This window comes from Diadema antillarum, unplaced genomic scaffold (genome assembly GCF_040938485.1).
Source record: "Diadema antillarum isolate AM-2024a unplaced genomic scaffold, OU_Dant_1.0 seq00000798_RagTag, whole genome shotgun sequence".
Classification (NCBI taxonomy): Eukaryota; Metazoa; Echinodermata; class Echinoidea; order Diadematoida; family Diadematidae; genus Diadema; species Diadema antillarum.
Genome location: NW_027271682.1, coordinates 3,600,049 through 3,625,870, shown reverse-complemented (window position 1 = coordinate 3,625,870; position 25,822 = coordinate 3,600,049). Strand labels below are relative to the sequence as shown.

Below are 25,822 nucleotides of genomic sequence, written 5' to 3'. Positions count from 1 at the left end.
GATTCAAAAAGGGATATCATTTCCTGAATGCTGTGTTTTCCTCACTTACCCCACATCCGATTATGAAAATGAAAGTCGATATCATAACATGTTTTTCTGTTTTGTTGTTGTTGTTGTTCTTCTTAGAACTCAAAGAGGGGGGTACATCTTAATCCCACTGGCACATGTCTTTTATTGTCAGTATTATCTCTGGTATCCGAAATGGATTATGATCCACTTTTCAATAGCCTGTTCTCCTGCTCTCTTTGACCGAAACCTCCCCCACTGTTAACCGATTCCTCTTTCTTTTTTTCTTTTCTACAAGGAGAAATTCCAACCAATAAGGGAGCATTACCGGTAAGCTAATCCCAATCCCGATTCAAATAAATCCAGGGTTTACCCCCGGTAGACGGCCCGAAATCCAACACGTAGGATCGGAAGTATTATCGCAGGTGTGTTGTGCTCGTGCACCTGTCCTGGTGAAAACCGACAGAGAAAATCTTGTGGAAAGTTAGAAATCCTTGACAAGCAAGGGAAACACAATGCCATTTCTGCATAGATTTTACTTTCTGCCTTTCCAGACAAAAACTTGTATCCAACATTGCACGACAAGCCAGTTGGTGACTAATTAAGCTCAAAAAAGAGTGCAAAGAATGTTGTAAATATAATGCACTATCTGCATTAGCCAATATCTACGACAAACATGAAACAGAAAAGGTAGAAGAGAAAGCCCGCTGTGAAAGAGACAATGAAAGTACCTACATTAAGTGCAACCATTCTCTGATCAAACGGCCAGTATATGATATGTTTGTGTTCTATGTATGTCACAATGACAGCAGATTTTCATCATGAACCTTGTCAATAAGTGTTGGAATTTTGAAAAAAAAAACAAACTGATATTTTTGTATGCTGCTTAAAGAAAAACAACACAAAAAAGGATACCTGCAAAAGAAAGCCTTAGACAATGACAATTTGCATACGATGTTCAAATTTCACTGGATCCTTGTATTGTAATCAATTCACAAGTGCGAGTTTCAAAGAAGTTTTATGGAAGTATATGAGCTAGACATACATTGTACTCCTGTGAGGGAGCAGGGGATGATATTCATCTCTGTTTAATTGCTTCACAGTCACAAGGCATTCTTGAAGACCAACACAGATCAGGCGCTACATTCACCTGCAAACCTGCACCTGCGAATATTCATCATCTGTGCAACTACGATTGCACAAGAAGCCCCACCTCAAAAATTAGATGCGGTTACAAGTGTGACAAACCTCAAAACCCACATGAAGCAACAACTGCTTCATGAACCTACTGTCAATGTCTCATCATGCAGGTTTACGTCATGTCCTTTTCATAATGTTTCTTTTTTTAAAGTTGCATTTCCATTTGCGCACTTTCAACGTACAGTACAACAAAGTTTTCTAAATGTACAAGGCAGGATACTAGCTGAACAGGCATTGCGGTTTTGCGGCAATTTCCCATCTGAGGGCACTTGTATATCGGAATCGCAACCCCAAACAACAACAAAAAAAAGAACGAGATACGAAAGAAAGATAGCGAGTGAGATTTTTTTACAGTATCATTACACTGTGATTTCTGATCGTATTTATTTTGGTTATGCAACTGTTATGAAAACCAATAAAGACATAAAAAAATGGAAAAAAAAAGAAAGAGAGAAAAAGAGATGGTGGGAGGGAGATATATATACATATATATGTATATATGTGTGTATGTGTGTGTAAGAATAGCCATGGCAGCCCTCTATGTGTGGAGGAGAGGCATTATCTCTCACCTGTCTGCCTAGACTCGACCAGTTTCCGTCCCTTCATGAACTGGCAAGTGGTGTTGTCTCCACTGCATACCCCACATCGGTCCATCTCTGCTGTTGAGTTGAACTGGTAGTCGCAGCCGACGTGCTGGGAGGGAGTGAGGAAGATGGGAAAAAAACTTAGTCATATTCTGAACATGGAAGAAGAGGGAAAGCAAATCTGCTGATATATATGCTTTGGTATATATTTTTGTCCATTTGTAACTGCATCATAAAAATATTCAGTTGTACTGTGTAGGCCTATATGTTATTTGAAGTATATCCATTTGGGAAATATCAAAATAGTGAGATAAAATGAAATATAAACATGCCATTCTCATTGGCATAAATCATAATGTAAGATAGTCTGGAAGTATGCACACTCATCATATAACAACACAAATTCTTAAAGATATCAAGATTATCACATACATTCTAAGTTATTTTCTCTGTTTTCCAGCAGCTTTCTCAAATGTCTCAAGTTGATAAAAGTGGCTTTATTGGCTGTTGCATGTACGGTAAACTGTTAATATATTCTTCCACTCTGCAAGACCTACCAATAAGCTTATTAGTAATAAACAATTAAACAAAATATGATAAGATAATGAAACAGCAAAATGATAAATTGATCGCATTAAGACATAAAAGCCAACTGAAGCTTTGTGAGGAAAAAACATAGAATGTCCATAGGTTTAACAATGCATGTCAGCTTTCATTGAACCATACGGCATGTACACTATAGCTTAGTTTGATTTCATTCATCACAATTAACTTTAATATGGAGTGGAATCGCACTTTAAAGTCAGTCTGAAAGAGGTATTGTCCATTAATCTCCTTTTCCGTCACTTACAGGGCGCAGATATTAGACTTGGCAAGGACAAATTTGCCTGTACGTGATTCTATGTGCGAAGGGCATTAATCGTCTCCAAGCACGGCATTCATAAATATCCCCCTCTTTGGCACGTCACTTGAAACAAATGGTTAGATCACTCATGCAATTAGAAGTTGAAAGAAAGGGAAAGAGGAAACCAGCAGAAGAAAGAGAGAGAGAGAAAAGGGAGGTAATGAAATCTCTCAATTTCGGCTGCCCTACTTATATTCATTTCATTTCCTGAATTAGTCAGAACATCCATTAACATTGATAAAGGCTTATGTGGCATTGATTGGTACACGTCTGAGGGGAGGGAATAAAAGATCGATCTGTTTGGGGTTTATTTGTCATCCCTAGATTTATTTTTTGGCTTAATTTCAAATCATCAGTGAGCCATTACAAATGGCAAAATAGGATCATCACATTTGCTGATACACATTTAGAAGTTCTTGCCATTATGAAGTATGTCATATTTATGTTTATTTCTATTGAATGGAAATTCAAATTGATTAATCACATTACAGTTTATGTATGCTTTGAAAATACGACACTACGCTCTGCAGTTAAAGAAAAAAAATGCTTATAGATATTTAATCCATATTGTGGTTCTATTTGTAAGACACATAATCACAGGATTTTGTGGCTTGCAACTGTTTGAAAGTTTGGACACTTTCAGTAAATGTAGCAAAAAACATAAATAAATTACATACAATTGTACAAACATACAAACATACACGGGTGTACATGGAACCATACAACACACATTTCTGCATAGTTACAATATTTCGTAAACTTATCCTTTATTTTGTATTATGATGAAATCTATGTATTCAATTTCTGTAATATGTTTTTGTCGGAAATGAAAGAAAATAAATGAATGAATACATCACTCATTTTGTAGGCCCTTTCCAGTAGGCTCAGAGTGCAGCCAACATACAAAGCATAATAGAATTATACACTGAATATAACTACTCTATCCCATTTAAAAATCATGGGGTAACAGTGGATCTAGGGAAATTAGATAAAACAAATGAAATTTACAGAGTTTTCATTCACAGGAACAGATATGTCTTTAAAGATATGTCTTCAAACCTTGAAAAATTAATCTAAATCTCCCCTTTTCAAACAGTTGCAAGCAGGTGGAAATGAATGCTACCACACAATTCTGTCCTGTTATAAATACGACATTGAAAAATATGCGCCCAACTTTGTTTAGCCTCGCCCTCAGTCGGAAATTCAATTATTGCTGACCTGTTCAGCATGTTTCCTTCTTTTTTTATCTTTCTTCTTCTTCTCTTTGATTGAATGATGCGTGGATAGTAAATTGTTTGACGGATATTTTGAGATATCATTTTAAACAAAGAGAAAGATTACAGTGCGGCAAGGAGGCTACATGAATTTACAACTATAGGCTCTGCCTAGTAAACTGAAGGCATTGTTGAAATTAAATGGGACATTTTGGAGTGGGGTCAAACAAACTGCTGCATAGCCTGGATGCAAGGCTAACACCAGGTACTCCTCCGGTTGTCTCATGTCATGAGAGGGTTGTGTGACTCAGATGGGGGTCAATTAATTGTCCACTTTTCCATGACCTTCTCAGTTAGGGGATCATCTCATATTCACACTTTGAAGTTTTGCAAGTATCAAAAGACATACTGTACGTCATCAAATTTACAGCAACATGACACAATATGCCTGTTTGGAATCTGAACAGGAGTAGCCTTTGCAATTAATATTTTTAATCATGCTCTGTTTGTTCCCATGGCAAATTCAAAAGAAAGGGTGGGCTGCACACTGATACTTTTTATCAAAATGATTTCACAGGACTAATAGCCAATTGTTCACTATAAACTACTGTAAAGCAAGATATTTTCGTGATGTGAAATGTTCGTGAATTGGAGCCGGAGGCTTTTTTCGCAACATGAAATTTTCTCGAGTTGCCACTGGCATTCAATTCATACAGTCTGGACCAGAACTTTCATGTGCATTTAAATTTCATGAATCTTCGCTCTTACAAACTTTGCAAAATTAAAATGCATGTCAATATTTCTGGTTTTACAGAATTGGATGCCATTTAGAGAGACCAGATGAAAGTACCAAATTTTGAGTCATTTTCAAATCAAATTTTGTCTTCCATTGGGCCACAACATTTAAACACACACACACACACACACACACAAACACACACACACACACACACATTAGAGTTAAAGGGGAAATCCAGTCCAACTTTAAGTTAGTCTGATAAGAAGGAGCAAAATGTTACAAGTTCAAAGGTATAATTTTGATCGAAATCGGATGAAAAATAAGGATGTTATGACATTTTGAAGTTTCACTATTTTGGGGGGAAACAGTTCTTGAACAGTCAATATGAATACGTAAATGGCAAAGTGAGCATGTCATTCCCTCACAACTTACCATATAGTTTTTAAATAAAATTTTGAAATTTCTATTTTTCATTCAAATGTAATTATGCCTGAGGCTCAAACCCTAGTATATCTAACTCATCACTATTCTGAAGTTATTCAACTGGGAATGACATCATGTTTCAGACTTCAAAGACAGAAACATTGAATTTTCATCATTTTTTTTTTGTACAAGATCAATGGAAAATTGTGAGGGTATGACATGGTTAGCTCACTCATTTGCATATTCATATCCACTGTCCAAGAACTGTTTTGCAGAAATTAGCAAAACTTCAAAATGTCATAACTTCCTTATTTTTCATCCGATTTCAGTCAATTTCTACTGTTGAACTCGTTAGATTTTACTCTTTTTTATCAGATTAACTTATACTTGGACTGGATTTCCTCTTTAAAATGAGAAATTGAGTGCACTTCTAGTACATCTTGACTGCACAGCTTGAGCCTATCAGTTGTAAAGGGATGGATAAGCAGGACAAATGTCTCTGCTTCCAGGAAGTAACAGGGCATAGAAAAGCTATAACTTTAAAAACACATTATGAACTCCAAGCAGCAATGCCACTACCAAAATCCTCCCAGATGCAGTCATGTTTTCCAATCTCCTAACTCATTACAAACAGGGCTTTTTAGAACCACCTTCCAATGGCATTGAAACTTAATACATTCCTTGTCCAGCAATAAAGGGGGTTGGTGTTTTTGAAGCAACAACCAACACTCAACCAAACCTTCTTTCACCATGCTTTCTTTAGAGCAGTGCAGAGCATCCACCCAGCTTTGGTTTTAACAGAGCCATGTTTTCTCAGTAAATATTGAAAGAAAACAAGATTTGGTGCTCTCTGGGCTACCTTTCCTACCTTTTCTCTTCCACCTCCAAGTAACCACAAGGTCCTGGGTTGTCATTCACACCTATTGTTGCATATTCTTACCCCTCTTCTCTTCTTGTTTTTCCCTGCCATTCACTGATATGTATTTACCTGTAACTTACACGTCAAACAGCTTAAAGGTCAAATACACCGAAGAATTGGCCGATTTGGTATTCTACAACTTTTGCTCTGCAATGCCAAAGCAGCATCAGCCCTTATGCACCAGGCACTGGAGTGGGTATTAAACAGTTTTATTCAGAATGCATTTCTAAATGAGGACTTTAATAAAACATATCACATTTCACAAACTACTAAAAGAAGACATTATTTGCTTATCTTATAGAATAAACAATTGTTAAAGTCAACTGGGCCTAAGACCCCGTTTACAGAGTGAGGCTCGGCCGCGGCTCGGCCACGTCCGCGCCCAGCCCCGCTTCGGTGTAAACGCGCAAAAGGCCAAATGCGAGGCCAAAATTGGCCTCGCATTTGGCCTCGCTCTGGAGGTGGTCTCGGCCGCAGCCGAGCCGCGGCCGAGCCGCGGCCAAGCCCGGCCTTTTCTTGGTGTAAACGCAAACTGGGCCAAATGCGCGGCCAATTGCGCGGCCAATTTTAGTCTGGCTTCTAAACCCTCTGCCTGTATCTTTCGCTATTCAGGATATTAACCCCCTCAACGTCGAAAACTAGTATATTTTAAGGTGGTTTTGTCCTGCAAAGGATTCTTTTCTTTGGCAAAGGCCTTTGCCCGAACGGCGACTTCGTCGCCACGGAATTCATTTGGCAAAGGGTCTGAAAACCAGACAATACCAAATTGCGGTTGTTTACAAGCAGAGCGCCACTACGACAAAATATTGAAAGGTTTGAATCAAAAGCGCGGCCGAGCCCAGCAGTGTAAACGGACAAAATTGCGAGGCTCGGCCGCGCAATTGAGGCCGGGCTCGGCCGCGGCTCGGCCGCGGCCGAGCCCGGCCCCGCACTGTAAACGGGGTCAAGATTTATGATGAATACTTTGATTAAAGAAAACAGCATTTACACAAGTACTTAACAACTATGCAGTACAATGCCATGAATATCATATCAATTTCCTGCATTATAGATTTTACCATAAGTAGTAGCAATCATGAGGTTATGTTATCATAAGTAAACACATATTTCTTTGCAAAAAAAAAAAAAATCGTATAACTCATTGGTATCATGAAATTTGTGATTACCTTGTTCCTATTTCCATTCCCTTTCATCAAACAGCAAAAAGCTCTACAGGAGGGAGATCCCATTCATATGCTGTGAAAGTAGATATCTCATGCGAGTAATTTTTCGCACTCTACCGGATGAGATGAATTTCATGCATCTTTAATTCTGCGGTCTCAAGGCATCAACTACTGGAATGTACGGCAAGCAAATATACACGTATTTGCATACTTTAATTGTGCACTAGTTTCTGGTCGCTCAAAATGCTTGAAATTTCCACTGCAAATGTTTTAACTTTAACAGTATGTGACTTCAGCAAAAGCAGAAATATCAGTGAAACGTCTAATGAAAGTTTGAGGAAAATCAGACAAATGGAGGAAAAGTTAAGAATTTTTTAAAGAGATCTTGGTTATTTCCATGTCACCCTTTCTAGAAAGAGATCCTCCAACAATTCACAATGGCTGTCACAGTAGAATTTCAATACAGCACTTGACCTACAACTCATGACTGCAGAAGGCATGGAGAATAATATTTGTCTTATATGTCAGTTATGGGTCAAGGGAATGCACACTTTTCAAAAAAAAAATTGGGATATTTGTGAAATTTCTTTCATATTCCCTTTGAATAGTTCTGTTGCTTGGATATCACAATCTTTTAAATAGAGTTTCCATGTACGGAGAGGAGTACACAGAATAACAAAAACTTCAAGCAAAGCTCCATGAAGGACAAACATGAAAGTATGTGGGGCGTGACGGGCAAAAGAATGTTGACTGTTACGATATTATTTGCATGGCATTCTGCAACATCAGGTAAATACGATTTGCATTTAAAGTTCACAATGTATACCCTCTAGCTGCATAGTGTACACACACACACAGATGTGTATGTTGGTTTGACTTGATGAAATTTATCACAACATCTTTTGAGTACCATTTTAGATTCACATCATCTGATGAAGTTTTTGCATGCCATAGCTCCTGAATAGGTCGGAAAAAACCTGACACAGGAATATCAATGGTATCACTGATAAAAGCTCAAACCAAATATTGTCTATTGTCAATTATATTTTGTCTTTTAATTGTGTATTCAAGTTGTGCATAGAAATGCAGGCCCCACATGCTAAGGCATACCTTCTGCTTTGACTATACCAAAAGTTGGTGACACTGTCATTGGTTCGTAGATTCATATACTACATATGTAGGCATGTCCAAACAGGCATCTATGTTGACCTTTGAGAACAAAAAGAGTATGTTACATTCACTCACTTTCACCTGCTGTACTGATGGATTCATCGGCACCTACAAAATCCCTTACAGAACCTAAAGAGGGGAAATTTGCAAATGTAGCTCCCAAAACCCCCAAAAGACGCTGAGTAGCATGAGTGATAATTCAACACATTCTTTCTGACACCAATTGATGTCTTTGGGGCGGAGTATACCGGCTAATGATGCCGCTAACAAAGGAGAGTTTCTACCTTTAAGCCTCACATTTCAATGCATTCTGTTAAGCTTTCATTGGTCTCTCTGGCACAAACCACTCCCCCCCACCACCCCCCCCCCCTTCCAAAACCCCGAGGAGGTTGTCGCATACATGTCAAATTTCGCCCCTTAGTGTTTCCACAATGCTTTTTCTCCATTTCTTTGTGAGTCGGGAGATGTAATTACAACTCAATTACTGGCCACAATAGAGATTGAAGTGAAATGATGCCACAGTGTCTACACTGACAGCTTCTGCCTCACATTTAAGCCACATTCACATATCATCATTTATTAATTTTCACCAGCGTTGGTCGTCCCCTCGTAAATCAGTTTATAATCATGCTTTTTCAGGAAATTCTTTTCTCATGTCAAAACAAATTTGGTAACTTCCAAAGTGGAAGATGAGATTGTACATGCATAAATATCTCATGTCGGGGTGTCGTGTGGTATATTTTCTACTCCTACCAAAGCTGGCAGGGTGCATGATGTAAACCTTTCTGCCATTCATTACGAAATGTGCTGAGCAGAGTAACCTGCCTTTGTGAGATGACATGTCTACTGTTTTAATGGTTGCAATTAGTTATCCCAAAAGTTCGTTATTCCTAAAGTTTATTCAATTGTATATGAAATTAGGTTTGTTATTACGCAGGTTTATTGATTTGAAAATGAAATATGGTTCACAATTCCGAAAGTTAATTGGTACACACCATCTGTTCATTTTCGGATTAAAGAAACTTATTTAAATTTTGGATTAACGGACCTTCGGAATGACATTTATGGATGAATAAAACTTTGGAATAACAAACCCTTTTTCATTAACAAACAATAAAAACGGAACAATAAAAAGCAGTTACTTTCAAAGACAGCTTTATCCTTTTCATACCTGTAGACTTTCAAATTTCAAAAGGATTATTTGATGGTTTCATAATTAACATTTTTCCTTTTACACACAATAGTGATTCAATGCCGGCTTCACTGTGATATCATTAAAACAATGAGAGAAAAAACAAACAAACAAGATATGCAAAAGATGTACAAAACATATTTGCTGTTTAAATATTGATCAAATGCATGAACTGAGGCTGAAGTAAATTATGTCATCATCTCTAATGGGACAATGGAATAAAAAAGTGACAATACAGACTTTCTCATACCTGCATTTTGTCTTCTTACTTCCCTCAATTGATGCAAACACACACATAAAATCTTAGTTATTCACAATCTTTATTGTGTACACTGGAACAACTCATTCATAATATCTCTTCCTTCAACCTCCTCATATTTCGATCTCACCTTCCATCTCAGCCTCCCTCCCCCCCCCCCCCCCCCCCCCCCCCTCCTCATTCCTTTACAACCTTGGCTTGAAAGCCACATAATATTGCTATTAGGGCTCAGGCCTGCCACTAGCCCAATATGAAATCATCCCGAAATCTCAAAATCTGGATCACAGACCCATAAATGTCACCTCCAATCCCATTGAACAGCGACTTTACCCTTACGTGCCTGATGACTGGCGAAGGAAATTCATATATTTTGAAAAACAGAAGGCCTGAAGAAGGCAGAACAACTAATGTCACTTGCATATTGACCAAAGGAATGAAATGTACCCTATACTTTTTTTTTGAGGGGGGGGGGGGGGCCTAATTGAGACACAAGTTATGAATTATTACAATTTTGGTGCCACCATCGCTGGATGAGAACACTATTACAGGCTATGCCAATGCATGACAGCGATTAAAGAAAGAATATTCAAAGAGAATTTCACAAAATTTCAGTTTTGATGAAAAGTACACTTTCCTTCAACTTGCTCTGTTACAGGTAATATCATTCCCGCTCTTTTCTGCAAGAGGTATAAAGTCAAAGGGTCTTTTATTGTGCTAGAAAAGTGAAAATGTGCTGAATTTCTCTATATTTTCTTAGTATCATTGCATATGTGTGATGTCACAAAATGTTATAGTCTTCTTATTCAGTAATGGTGGAACCACAAGTTTAAAATTTCATACCTTTTTCATGGATTGTCCGATTCTCCTCTATCTTTGCTGATGTGTTCTGCTAATATTGCTGCATTCCCTCAATCCACATAAGGTATGGTATATTGGGGTTTAATTCTCCTTTAAATAGGGTGACTATTTAACAATTATATGGGGAAATGAAACATAATCAGATCAGAGAAGAAGTCTCTATAACACTCACTTTCACTTTCAAATGATCCTGTTGAGCGAAATCAAATTTTACTTCCGACAGTGTTTGTTGTTGTGTTTTTTTTTTTCACAGTAATGTCAGGTGTGATTCCAATTTCCACATCAGAGAACTGGTTAGCTAGTTTTAGTTTTTCTGTCGTTTTTGTTGTGTTTTTGCCTGGGAACAAATTCATATTTTCCTATCAAGGATTTTGAGGGTTCTGTGGTTGGGGAGGTAATAGTACATTCAGACCACCCTCTGGTGTTACAAGGTGATTGTTACAAAGCAAGGGCTATAAATGTCGCACTAATGGCAGTGCTGTTTGATTATTGAGCAAAATTGATCATGACATTCTTGAAATGAATCTCACGGCTTGATTCAAGATGTCAGCAATGCCTACATTAGAAGTTGTTTGTTACTTTCAATATGTGTGTGAATATCTCCAATATGGTGGGCATGTTTTGATAATATAACCCGTAGGACCTTAGATTCCAATCATAGTAACACTTGTAATTACAGTAAAAGAAGGACAAAATTCATCTGTTGTCCTGTCAGTGCATTCAGACGCAAAAAATCTATACTACAACAGTATAGCTATACCAAAATGGTATAGCTATACGATGAATTTATATGTCTGAACGCTGACTAACGAAACGACGTAAAACGAAATGACATATAGCGAAATGACGGTCAGAGCATCGTTTCGAACTAGAACTCGATAGCGAATCAGCATTCTGTGTGCGTCTGAACATATGACGAACATAGAACGGTATAACTGGGCGGGGCTTAATGGGAGCGCGCATGAAAGGTGACCCCACAGCTGTCACTCATGACTATAACAGCATGCGCAGTGGGAAACTGCACATCTATACAACATTTCCCAGAACGGTCGAAGTTAGTGTCTGAACGGTCTAACAGCTATAAGATGATTCTTTATACGTCGTTTCGTTATCGAGTTTTGGTATAAAATGGCATGCGTCTGAATAGGGGGTGTTTGTAGTAACTCAGCTTTTACTCTAACTTTTAATTGATATATCATATCCCATCATATAATGGCCCATATTTTTACCTGAACCATGAATACAGCATCTCTTGGAAAAAGTTTTGAAAGCATTTTTTGTGTGTGTGTCCTTTCAATGAGATCAATGAATTCATGACTTCATTTATTAATGTTTACATGAAATAACTTGCATCCTGGAAGCTGTCTATTTTTTCTGATATAATTGTATCTACCAGGAAAGAAAGAAAGAAAACAGATCGAGGGGGGTGGGGGAAGAGGGACAAAAAAAATGTATGGAAAAGCCTGCTTTTCCTCAGCTGCAAAGCTCTTGAAGAAGGGGAATTTATGAATGTTTACTCTCAGACTTATCCATAGGATTTGTCCTAGTGTCACATTATGAGCTGCAAAAATATGTCAATGTTCCGTTTCTTTTACTTTTCTCAACTTCATTGTTGATGCTCTTTGAATGTAGCCCTACAGCTCTCTTTTTTGTCCCTTCCCACTCTGAGAAGCCTTATCCCCAGAAATAAATTTGTTATGCTTCGATCAATCACATTTGATGAGTGCTAGAAAAAGCAAAAAATACCCAAAGTGTGCCTCTTGACATGTGATGGATGGATTTGGAATGCTACGGTGGATATTTCTCTTTTTATCTGTGATCACAGGCTTTGTGTATCCCTCTCTAACCACCTAGACTGAACAAAAGTTGTACAAGTATTAAGAGCCTATTCTTTAGTTGTGTGGCTGAATTGCATACACATGTATTGCACACTTATAAAAGATGTAATAGCCTCAAATTCCTTTTTTCTCATACAGACTCCACAGCATACTTCAATATTTGTTTTAATCATTAGACACAATGAAATGAGAGAAAAAAATTTAAAAAAGTGTAATGATATTTACCTGTTTAGCAAACTAGGCCTTGCAATAGGCACCGCAAGGGGTAGATACAGTTGTATTTTGATTTGTACCTGTATAGGTGCTCCCACTTCTCTGAACAATCTTGGCATCAGAAAAACACCTCAAACCCCTCCACTTCATCTCTGCAAGTCATAAACGACTTACTGAATGCTCCCGGATTCAAATAAAATGTATTTTCTTTCCAAACATGGGAGCTGTCCCCATAGCCCGCAGGTGTGTATTTCTTTCATCTTTTTTCCCCTCCCACATGCCTCTCTCACACACGCAAATACAAATAGCACACACTCCAGCCAGATATGTTGGGATGACGAAACTACCTAAGAGGTGATACAGAAGTTTCTTTTGTGGAAAATGTTGACGCAAAGCGTTTTATCAACAACATGGTCCCACAAATTCTTTTATTTGTATAAAACTAGAGAGAGAGAGCCCATACACATGAGAAAAAAAAAAGAAAAGATGAAAAAAAAGGAACAGAAATATTTAGGACCAATGAAGTTGAAATGGAAGAAAAAAAAGGGGGGATTCTGTGATTGTGAGCTACGCCAGTGGGGTAGAAGTTCCAATAATTTTCAGCCCCCCAATCAAATCCTTGGTCACGGGTGACTCCCCTATCCAAACATGCCCAGAGGTTGGGCCGGGATCTCTGGAGGGAACTGTTGTGAGGACTCTCCTCCCTCACAATAGTTTTCAGTCCTGTATGCTCTAACACTGCCTCTTGCCTTGACTGGCTCACTCAACTATCTTCAAATTATGGAGTCAGGTTTCCATAGCATCCAAACCTCACCCGGCATATCAAGAAAAAAAAAATATCTACTAACCCTAAAATACGAAATTACATGACACAGACTGATGTGAAAAGACGGCAGGCTCCTGCATTTTTTTTCTCCCTCTTTCCAATTTACCTGTAAACAAGTGTATCGTCATTTCCTTTGATCTCATTGTCATTTGTTGTTATGTTTAAACTCTAAAGATTGTTGTGATTATTATGCTATGAATGTAATAATGTTTTTCTCCCTCTTGTTGTCAGATACATGTGTTGTCATTTTCATATATGATTTCCTTAAAGAAAAAAAATGCAGAAATAAAATCAAACCGAACTGGACTGAACTGAAATTAAAAAAAAAAGGATTTACTGATCTCTTTGGTTTTTTTTTTTCTTTCCCTACACCCTCTTTGCCAAGGACTTATCCCACAGAGCCACTTTACAGGTCATGATAAGGACTCAATATAGGCCTATCACATATCACATCATATCTGTGAATTGAATTGAAAGGTCTTGGCATGTGTCTTGACAGTAAGAAATTGGCTTATTTGCCTGTGTGTTCGTTCGAACTTTTCTTTTTTTCGGGGGGGGGGAGGGGGAGGAAGAATATTCTGAACCAAAATAATCCTTTTCTTTGCAACCGGATGTCTTATTGGGATTTGCGTGCTCTGCAGTGAACCCTGAAAGTCTCTGGCAATTACTAAAATAATTGAGGAAATTGGCTCATTGTCTTTCTCAGCCATAATGAATCTAGTCACTCCAGCAGTGGTGCGAGAAGCTAGTCTACAAATTCAGTCTCTCAATGGACAAGGCAAAGGAAGCATCAAACCCAATACATTGGCTGTTTCATGAACAGAGCCAGGAATTTGCCAAATCTTGTGGTATTGCATTTGTGTGTTTATGTACATCATATTTGGGTAGTATGGAAATGTCCTGACATCTAATGAAAGATAGCTGGCTTGTAAATTCCAATAGAGAGATTTTTATTGCCGTCATAACACGGTCTGAAGCGGAATTTGATGTTCGTGACTGGACATGAATGTACACTTGAAAACCGTGAGCAGATGTCGCGGGGAATGGCTGGGGAGCCTGGAAATTGAGGAAATGAGCTATTGTCTTCTCCGCACTCCAGGCCCAAGATAAAGGCTCTGGCAAAGCCTAAGCCCTCCCGGTCTCCGACATCTCTCTGTGTGGGGTGGCGAAATCGACTTCTGACAGTATATCAAATGCCGGCAAAATGTGAAAGGGCAGTGGTTAATATCTTCCACGTGAAAGATCAGCCATTGGATACACTCTGACGATAACAATACCATGATTACTCTCAGTCATTTTTGTTTTTGTTGTTGTTGTTAAAAAACAAAACAAAACAAAACAAAACAGTAAGTATATGGATGCAGGAGATTTTTGCTTTGACATGTTCATCTCATCCGAGGCAACCTGTCAAAAATGTAATTCTACGGTTGACTTTGAGGATGTTTACAGATACAAATATATGCACAGATATTTGTATGTGAGACAATGTACTGTAAGATTGTCTCCGAACTGAGAAATTATTTCTAGAACCAATCTCGAAAAGTCGGCTTTGACACATGTCATTGCTGATCATGAATGGACTACTGTAAAAGTGGAAATTTTCGCGGTGTTGAAATTTTCGCGCATTTTGCGCAACCAGAAACTAGCGCGAAAATAAAAGCACACAAATATTTTTGCTTGCCATTATGTTCCTGTGCGTGATGTCTTGATTCCGCGGATTTAAAAACACGTGAAACTCTTCTCACCCGGCCTAGCGCGAAAAATTAGTCGCGCGAAAATATCCACTTTTACAGTACTTCATGATAAAATTCTCCTTAATTTATCTAATCTCTCTCCTGAAACATTTGCCCATTCACTTGCATGAGACGATTTGATGCTTAAAAGTTAAGGCCATTCCTAGATGAGTGTTCAACTCAATATTACAATATATCTTTCATTGGGACACGATATCAACTTCCTTGAAATTTCAACTTTAACAGATGAATTAGCCTTTTGATTACAGATGGCACTAGAGTGTGGGGCACAATCGAGCTCCAATTTCCTAACATCTGTCCACAACAACCTTTTACATCATAGAGCCCTCAGAGAAATTTCCCCACGTACTCTTCGAGCAAAAAGCAAAATAAGGACAAGAATAAAAACTGTATCTTCAGAGCCATGTCGCAATCATGAAGTAAAGTTTGATGGTGATGAGCTTGACATTTGCACTTTCATGCATTGTCTTCCTGTGTCTGGGGTCTGACAATACAATGTCTGGGTGACATAAAGTTTCAAGTTTGATCAATGTTGCCTTGGTAAAATTCAAAAGGACTTTATAGTGACAACATAGTTTCTCACCTTATGGAAATCATATGTGATTTTTTTCTGGTAAAATCAAGGGAGAAATAATTAGGAGAAAATGGCTAAAAACCATTTAATATCACAGGGGCTATGCAGGAGACATTATTAGCTAGATTAAAATCAGCATTTGGTTCCCAATTTGAAAGAGACAAAGCAGACGTCACATATCAAAATCAAAGACCTTAATTTTGCATTTGTGCCCAGGTTGCATACATATATCAATAGCACTTTACAGAAAAACAGATCTATTAATAAAATCATTGCAGTCTGTGTCTGTGTGAATGTGCCTGTGTACTATATGTGTGTGTGTGGGTGTGCGTGAATGAGTGCGCATATGTTTGCATGTACATGTATGTGAATGTATGCCGGTGCACTGTGACACACGTGTCTCTTTGCGTGTGTGCATGCATGTGATGTGATAGGGGCAACTGTCCAGGGCAGAAATGCCCCCTCGCTTGGGAGGCCCAGGAGGAGGAAGGGAGGCTTTGTATACTGGACAGACGAGTCCATTACTGACTGTTTTCTAGCCCCTCTCGGCGCTCAAGGATGGATGCCCCAGGTGACAAAGCAAAATTACCACTACCCTCTCATCCCTAAATCCCCCCCCCTTCCCCTTGACATCTGAAGTTTTTGTTCAAAAGTTTAACTTTAACTTTTCATCCTGCCAAAAAAGTAAATATGATAACTCTTCTTTAACCTTTTCAAGCTCTGTTGTTGGTAAGGCAGCATTTAGAGCAGTGAGCTACATTGAATATACAGTCAAACCTGTCTATAGCGGCCACCCTAGGGAAAAAAAAAAAGCGGTCATTACAGAAAGGTGGCAGCTATAGATAGTTCTTTAACATGCTTTTTCTCTGGGAGGGAATTGTTTTCAGGGGTCGTATACGGCAGGTGGCCACTATAGACAGGTGGTTGCTAAGACAGGTTTGACTGTAATTTGAAACATTTCCTGTGGACAAAACATTGAGAATAAAACACATCAAGTGCTCTACACTTATTTTCACAGTGACTTTTCATCTATCAAACTGTCATCATAGAAAAGATATCCACTCTCCCCATTTCATTTTCACTTCATGGTGACAAATTTCCAAATACCCTCCTCTGAAATAACTCTTCAATTTCTCATTATATTTCCCCCTTTCATGCTCTTTCAGTTTTGTGACAACAGGGTATCATTAGAACCTTTCATTACCTTGTCTGCATAAAGCGAACTCACAAGCGAGCCTGGAAATTTCATCATCCTCTTTCCACCAAATCATCTTCCCCTCCTCCACTAATCAAAAGTTTCCTAGTCAGTTTGGAGGAAAGACGTTCTAGATGATTTTTTTTTTCTCATGTATTCAGGCACACCAGTCTAGATTGCAGCACAGGACTAAAAAAAAAAAGATGGACAAGGAAGAGATATCCAGACTACAGAACACAAAGTGAAATGGTGAGAGTGGATATCTTGTATATGATTATTGTCTGTTTACTGAAAAGTCACAGTGAAAATAAATGTATAGCTCTTGATGTGTTTTGTTCTTGATGTTTTTTCCAAGAAATATTCCAAATTACAGTCAAATCTGTCTTAGTGACCACCTGCCTATACTGGCCACCTGCCGAATACGACCCCCCAAAAACAATTCCCTCCCTGAGAAAAAGTTGCCTCTCCTATGGAATATGATTTCCCCATTTGTAGCAGCATGACAAGAATAATTGAAAAAAAAAAGGGAGGGAACTGAATGTCTGAGATAATATGACGATTATTAATGATATCATGATTGATGACAAGTTCTTACAAGGCTCACCGAGGGGACAATTTTTTAACCTTTCCACTGCGCATCATTTGCTAGAATAAACTTTGCGATGGGGTGCGAAAGACGTGATAGATGATACTGACCTCGCACTTGCCTGCTATGCACATGTCTTTGGTGTGTTTGTTGCACCGCGTACCATCCAGAACCTTCGGTGCCAGCACCCTAGTGACGTTGTGGTGCTTCGCCCTGCACACCAGCGAGCACTGCTCGGTGGGATTCAACACCTCTACCGGTTCCCACTCCATCGTGCGGTTCTCAAACTTCTCGTCGTTGTAAGCCGCGCACTGTTGCGACCTGAAGTCAAGCTCCTCATATGGACAATCCTGTATGATTTTGGGGTACAATGTCATGATAAGAAGGAGTCGGTGCATTCTGGATTGCTTGTTGCAACTCTTTTCTAAATCTAATTCAACTGTACGATAACAAAACCAAAAGACTACATGGAAGTTTTCAGATACATATAAATGGCATTTTATGTCGTATGTCAGTATAATCACATACACACAGAGACACACACATATAAAATAGCGGAAGCAGAACAAACTCTTGCTAATTGTGCTAACACACATTCCATACATGAAAGCATGGGACAATGTATTTCTCTTTGAATTTAATAATCAAAATAATTTAGTTCATCACAATTATCCACACTCAGCTGACGTTTTGTTCTCCTTCCCCCAAAAAAGACTCAAGGAAACATAATTGTATCTGTGGCATGAAGTGACCCAAGCCAGGAAAAAGCTCAGAACTATATGAAAGGGAAATGATTTTTAAGAACATGAACAATGCACAATTTATTCTACACATGCTTTCTATAAGATGTAGACAGCATTTTATCTTGGATGAGTTTCGTTATTTTGAAGGTTCATTAATCCGAAGATGAAAAAATGTTTATTTCAAAAATTAACTATTCCAGAAATAAAACAAGGCTCATTATTCCAAAGGTTTGTTAATCAGAAAATGAAATAAGATTCCTTAAAATGAAAAGGCACATACTATTACTAACCTTTGGAATTATGAACCCTATTTCATTCTTCAGATTAAAAAACTCTTGGAATGATGAATCTTCAGAATAACGAACCTTCGTACAAACAAATTGTAGTCTTTCACCTCACCTGCGTATTACACGTCTTGTACCTGATGGTCATACCGGCACACACGTACCCCTGATGGCACCCCCGGGTCTGGTAGGACGCCCCACCCCCACAGGTCCTGGAACAGGTACTCCATGGGCTCCAGGCCATCCAATGGATGTGGGCGTCGGTCCCATCTCCCAGTGCCTCGCTTTCATCCAGCAGGGACTGCATCAGAAGACACCAAAAACAAGACACAGTGACTGAGAGTTCTAAAGACAGACTGAGTCATTATTTAATGGCAAAGGAAAGAAAAAAAAATCATGTCTGCTTGTCTTGTATGTCTTGGATATTGTAGGTAGCATCACTTTCTTTAAACAGGATGTGGCATCATTCAACTAACAGAAAGCATAAAGCATATCATTAGTTTATGATCTAGTTATCTAATGGAAACAACCTTGGAAGAAATATGATATAATGATGTCAATCATCGCGTATCAGGTTTCATTGCATCTTATTACCTGCCAATGTCTGGTCATGACCTACATATTTGACACATCACGATTCTCATCATTATCATTTCTTGGTGCTTCAATGGTTAGAGAAAATTAGGATAATTATTGAGACATTCATGTGACAGGCACAGCAAATTAAATTCACTGGGAAACAAGGAAACAAATCAATTTCTACTCAATCACTACATTTCTGAAATCAAATCATACTTTTCCATGCCTCAATTTCCCGACTAACAAATGGTTGGCAAAACGAACTTGATACAATCTCAGGAAGTTTCCACTCATTCTCATTTAGACTGCTTCAGGATCGACACAAATTTTTACCAAGAGAAAGAAAGGATGCATTGATGCTGGATGAGCAAATCACTTGTTGAAATTGCTCGGGGGAAATTGCTTAATCACGGCTCATTTGCACAGATGCAGACTGGGCAGCCAAGGAGAAGAAGGCAATGACCTCTGGGTGAACTAGCAAATTCCTCAGTCTGTCCAGTGTACTCATTTCTCAATACCTTCTCATATATATGGGATCAAGCTCTTGTGTCTGAATGCTCATACACTAAAATTTCATTAAACCATATGCCATTTTGTGTGAAAGTGCAATGTGTGTGAATTCTCTTATCCTGAAGCACTGCATAATCATATATTCCGTACCACTATGCAAACATTTGAACGTGCGTGAAAGCGCCCTCAAACTCCACAGCTGTTTGACCAGTCCCCACTCCTTGCCCGTGGCACCTCTCAAGGTCTCCACTGAAAGGCACATCACAAACAACACATCTACCCCTGACAACTGTATGCCCAGTCTACCACTGATCGTCTACAGATGGCTTTGTTTTTCTCTCAAACAGCATGAATTCTCAGAAATGAAAGTGAGTAAAGGGATTATATGAACATAATTACTATCACAATGGATGGCATATCTCCAAGAAATGGCCTGTACATTATCATCAACAGAAAAAGCGAATGGTGCTTACGTTGTATGAGTTATACTGGACTAAAGCCTCCTACATCATATTCTATTCATGTATTCCACAAAAGAATATATCTATTGGTCATGCCAGTCAAAACCTCACATATATTTGTTTTTGTCTGACTTTTTGAATGTCTAAAAATGGGGATGATCACATTTTGTGTGCAGTGTTATGATAGCTGCTATGAACATAAAACTCTTGATTCTTTCTCTTTAATATTTACAGGCTTACAAGGCATCTTCTGATGCAGAGTTTGAACATTAACAAAAATTCTCATTTTCATGATAGGCCTATTAGATTAACTGCAGTGATATAGTAAACAAACAAAATGCCACTTTAGGATATTGAAGAACCTTAACTACTCCATTTGCAGACCAAAGTGAACATATGCACAAAGGTTTCATACAATCGTATGTTCCAAGCCACCTTTTTAAACACAGGATCACAAATTTCAAGCAAGAAAGCATTCAAATCTACTGTTTTCTCATCATGACTCAAAAAGCCACAAAGTAGCTATCCCTTTTTCTTTCTTTTTTACTAGAAAACAGGCTTGATCATGATATGCATCAACTGTTTGATGGTTAAGAACTGGTAAAGACTTTCTCAACAGTATCTTGGCACAATGACAACCAAACTAGCCCACGTAAAATCCCTTTGTTGTGTTCAAAGTGTTCAAAAGAAGAAAAGGAAAAAGAAGACTGAATAAACACCCACATCAAACAAGACCGCACACATACATGAATGCACATAATGATACGCTGTTACTTTTATTATTTCAAAAAGACATTTAAGAAGGTGGTCTCCAACCTGTCAATAAACATGTTGACAAACAGTGTAAACAACGGAATAGCCAATAGTGACTTGGGACGCACTTAGTGACCTTCACAACGCACCGCATCACACGTGATCCAGCGATATCTGCCCATTAGATTCGGACAGCGTCGACCCTCTAAAACGCACCCAAAACGATTCGGGGCAAAGATGACAAAATAGTCAACAGGGCTGAATTACAAGATAATTGGGCAAAGTGTGAAAAGGAATCCACAGCACTCGAGACGATCACTCTCGGAGCTTGTGACACTTATAGCCATGAATTGCCGGAGGATATTCCATTGCATAAAGAATGACTGACAAACCACCGCCTTTCAATGGTCTCCTTTTCTGTATATGAGTGTATCGACTCTTTATCAGCTTCAGCAAAGCTGTTTATAGAGCCAAACAATCGGGCCACAAATGCTTTGATGATCCTGTTTGTCATGTGATTCTAAATGCTGCGTCATTTTGCCACTTTCACCTATCAAGGTACAACCTTTGTATGAGCACATCAGTCACTCTCTGATGCAAAACATCAAGGACTTTCTTGTCTGAAGCAAAAAATTACTTATAAATGTTTTTACTTTAGGATGTGGAAAGTCATTCTGTGCATTGGGACTCAAATGACAGCTGAAACGCTGTAAAAAGATTTAATAACCTTTTTTTTTTCCTTCCAGAAAGTGGATTTTCAACAATTTTGTTTTCATGAAGGATAGAGAGAAAGTATTCAGTACAAAATACTGAAAAGCATAATGTTATTCATTTTTTACATATCATCTGCAGTTTCGTTTCATATCATTTTTCTTTTCAAAGACAGCCATTGATGTGGGATGGGTGAGCTTCACTTACAATCTTAAACATATTCAATTGGCAATTTCATATGTAACATCCAAATTAGAGATGAAAAATCTCTTCACCCATTAATTGTTTGATTGTTTGTTTGAGCTGTTGTCAAATTTTTAAATACTTTTTGTCCAAAAAGTGGGCTGTCTACAAATTTAGAGCAAACCATGATACTACCACTTATTGTACTGTACATGACCTGTAGAGATGCTTATCAAATATGCACCTCTGTAAACTTGAAGTTTTGGAAAATCATCCCCCTCCCTGCTGCTATTTCATGATTGCTTATAAGAAGATATATGAAGGTTGGGGATGATAACTGACACTCCTTATGCCAAACATTTTGTACAAAAGAAGTTTGGGTGACTAACATCTGCGTAAAATTGTAGAAAATAACCATCAATAATCATCCTGCTCCCAGAAATCTATAATTTGCATTGTAACTGTTAAACCTGTATCATATCTTTAAGTTCCCTTTATGACTGTTAACCTTTTTGCTGGTTTGCAAGATTTAGAATGTATATATTCCAAGATACAATTACTTACAACATTCATGTGAACATATTTTTCATTAACCAAAACCATACATAGGGGCTTTAAAGTAAACATTAAATCACTTCTCCTCCCCCACCCCCCATTTTCGATAACATGATTTCACATATCACGCTGTTACGTAACTATTCAGAGTAAATCAGCAGCCCTTTTAAGATGATAGTATTCAAAGTGTATTATCGTGTCATCGCCGTTGGTGTCAAAACACAAATTCCCCCACTTAATTAGCTGTGCTTTGAGGATTAGGCTGGAGCACAATTGGTAGTTGTTGCAGATACCAAACTAGTAAGCTTGAAAAGTTTACATTTTAAACACAAACCCACATGAAGCAAAGTCTCCTGAATTCATAAGACTTTAGCTCATGAAGCTTGCTTTGTTACTAAAGCATCTCTTTTCTGAAGACATAATCAGTACAAGAGTTTTGTCAGAATCTATGTATTTTCATTCATATAAACTGATCTTCAAAGTTGATTCACCCTTGTTCTCATTTTTTCTTTATTCCAAGCTGAGTAACAAATTATGCTGGATTCTACTCAAAATCCTGCTTTGTTGATACAAGCATCAAATATCAACCTTACAGGTAAGTTGTGGCTGTTTAAGTCCCTCAAAAAAGATTACAAATCATATTTTGTGGTTTTCACAAAAATACTGCAGTTGCCAAGCTGAGGACCAATGCAGCTGTCTTTCATGGATACAAAGTTTGTACCTATGACACCCTCCTTTCCATAACGTAACTCTAAGGACTTGGTGTTTGGTGCTGTTTGTCAATTGAAGCCAGTCATCTGTGCTGCTTGCCCATCTTTAATCCCACATGACATGCTGGTTCTGTTGATAACCCTCATGTCATGTGACTAAAGTTTGCACAAGCCTTCAAAAGCCCCCCCCCCCCCCCAAAAAAAAAAAAAAAAAAAAAATGCTATCTGCGAATGGCCACAGGCATCGATAAAGTGTTTGTCAAATTTGAGACCCTCCTCCTATTATGCATTGTCATTACTGTAAATTAAAATTATATATCACAGACACCTGTCCTGTTTTCTTGAAGTGTTTGTGGTGCCTCTTTAGAAGCCAAAGAGGTTTCATACTGATCAGTTGCTCACATTACCATCTGATACTGCATGCCTATTCATGTCACAGCATGAAAGATTGATATGGTGAATAATCATCATCTAATTCACATAATTCATGTTTAGGAAATTGCCAATTTGTGAGAGACAATACTGGAGGACAGAGCTTCGCTTATCAATTGATACTCTTCTTGGCAACATTTAGACTGATTTCTCAATGTCTGCTCCTTTTTGCTTTCTCTGTGGTATTGGACAGAAGGGCAAATATCACATTTCCATGATTCATGGATATTTTGATTTGACCTTGAGGGCAGATTGGATTCATTTTGTCAGTTGTCAAAAATGAGATATATTCTTCAGGACAAAATGAGTAATTCTTTCCCCCATGTTCTTTTTCTTTTGTCCCTCACCTTTTTTCCCCCACTTTTCCATTTGGAATATTGGCACCAATAATTCTAAACTTAGCTCAATGCTTCTTTGAAGTGCAACATCATGATAGATGTAGTCATATCACTTTTTATTTGTGAAGCAATATAAAACAAAAACATCACATATAACAGGTGATATCCATAAAATGGTAATACAAACCAAAGAATACACAATGAAAGTACAAAAAAAAATCTTGTTTATATTGTGACATGAGTAATGGTTAAATATACATTTCAGTTGGCATAAGTGCAAACTGAATTTGTAAGGAACATTTACTAAAGGAAATATACATTTGTTGAAACACACATACATACACAGACACGCACATGAACACATCAAATGGACTTTTTTTCCAAACCACCTGAACTTCCCCAGATTACACTTCAGATCTCATTATATTTCAGATCTCATTAAAAATGCCTCGTGAACATTACAAAAATAAAGACCGGGGAGGGGGGGGGGGGGAGAGAAATGTCACAGAAATCTGTCCTTCAATACAGGACATGCCTGGGTTGGCTAGGTTTTCAGCATCTATTAAAATGTATATTCCAAGAAGATGCCTGGAAAAGATGCCTGATAATCAAGAGAATCTTCAGGAAGTGCATTGAGACCTTTTCCTGAATGACAGCTGCATGTCTTCTATTCAGATAGAGCAGTCCTAAGTTCGGCACTGGATTTTTAAACTTTTTTTTTTGTTAATCGTCATTAAAGTTTATCAGCCCTAAGCTTTTACATCAATGTTTGACCTGTCTAAAAAGGACTGATTAGTCTGTCTCCATCTTGAAGGATGCGAGGCAATTTGTGCAAGACAGGGTGAACCAGGAGAAACCTGCGGTCAATACTCAAAACAATTCACACACATAAAACCCCTTGGATTTTATGTTTTGAAAGGAAATTGTGATGAATGTTTGAGCAGGCAACAATGACTTTTGACTATTACACAGAGACTTTATTCATGGGATGAAAAATCTAAATTTCCTATTCAAAAGGAAGTATTCACAGGAACCTCTGTCAGTATGAGTAAAAGCAGTCTGTATCAAGATACATTTCTGATAGATCATTGCAAGCTTTTTATTCAATTAAAGCTCTTAAATGTTTTGCAAAACAACAATTAAAAGTAATAAGGACAATCAAACAGTGCCACAACACTCTCCGTTGATTATCTATAACTGCTTCCTTCATGAAATTAACCCATTCACTCTATAATTCTCATATACCCTAAGACTAGCACCAGACGTACAAAACTGGTGGCAAAAGGTTCCTTATAAACTTGCTTTATATAGGGGCATGGTAAGAACATTCAAATAGCTTCTGTTATGTTGTCTTAATAACAATGCTAACAATATGTAAAAGAACAGTCTTCTAAAAAGGTAAGGTGTGACTAAAAAAAGTGAAATAAATCTGGATAAGATTTGATGAAATTAAGACTAGAGTAATTGTTGGATAATGCAAAACAATAGTTTGGTTTTCTTTAAAAAAAAATATTATATATATATATATATATATATATATATATATATATATATATATATGCCTGAAGTGATTAACTCAATCCCTACCAAACTGTGAAATAAACACATACTTTGGACAGAGCCTACTGATTAACACTGATAGCGGGTTAAGTCAGTGAATCATGTGTGAATTCATCCAACTGGATATGCTCATGCATGATTACATTTCACTATCTCCTCTTCTTTCTTTTCCAAGATAGCATTCACTTCAGCAGATATTTTGTGGCAATAAAAAAATTATGTTATCTTTGAAGTTTGCCTCCACACCGATTTTAAGGAGTTTGATGCTGTCCAGAGTCTCACCCTGCTTTCACAATTCACAGTCACATGTTATTTCTGCAAACACAGGTAACTAATGCAATTTTCACAGCAAACTTAGATGATGTTTCTTGAATATAGACATGGGA

At 37.9% G+C, this 25,822-nt stretch overlaps 1 protein-coding gene across 1 annotated transcript in view; it reads right to left on the bottom strand.

The window, feature by feature from the left end:
* Positions 1-25,822, bottom strand: part of LOC139739355 (ADAMTS-like protein 3) — a 197,988-nt gene that overhangs the window by 124,276 nt on the left and 47,890 nt on the right. The window contains exons 2-4 of the mRNA XM_071649975.1: positions 18,760-18,945; positions 17,728-17,967; positions 1,776-1,899 (exon numbers count right to left, since the gene is read on the bottom strand). Of these exons, the coding sequence (XP_071506076.1) occupies positions 1,776-1,899; positions 17,728-17,967; positions 18,760-18,945 (550 nt within the window). The remainder of the gene's footprint in view (positions 1-1,775; positions 1,900-17,727; positions 17,968-18,759; positions 18,946-25,822) is intronic.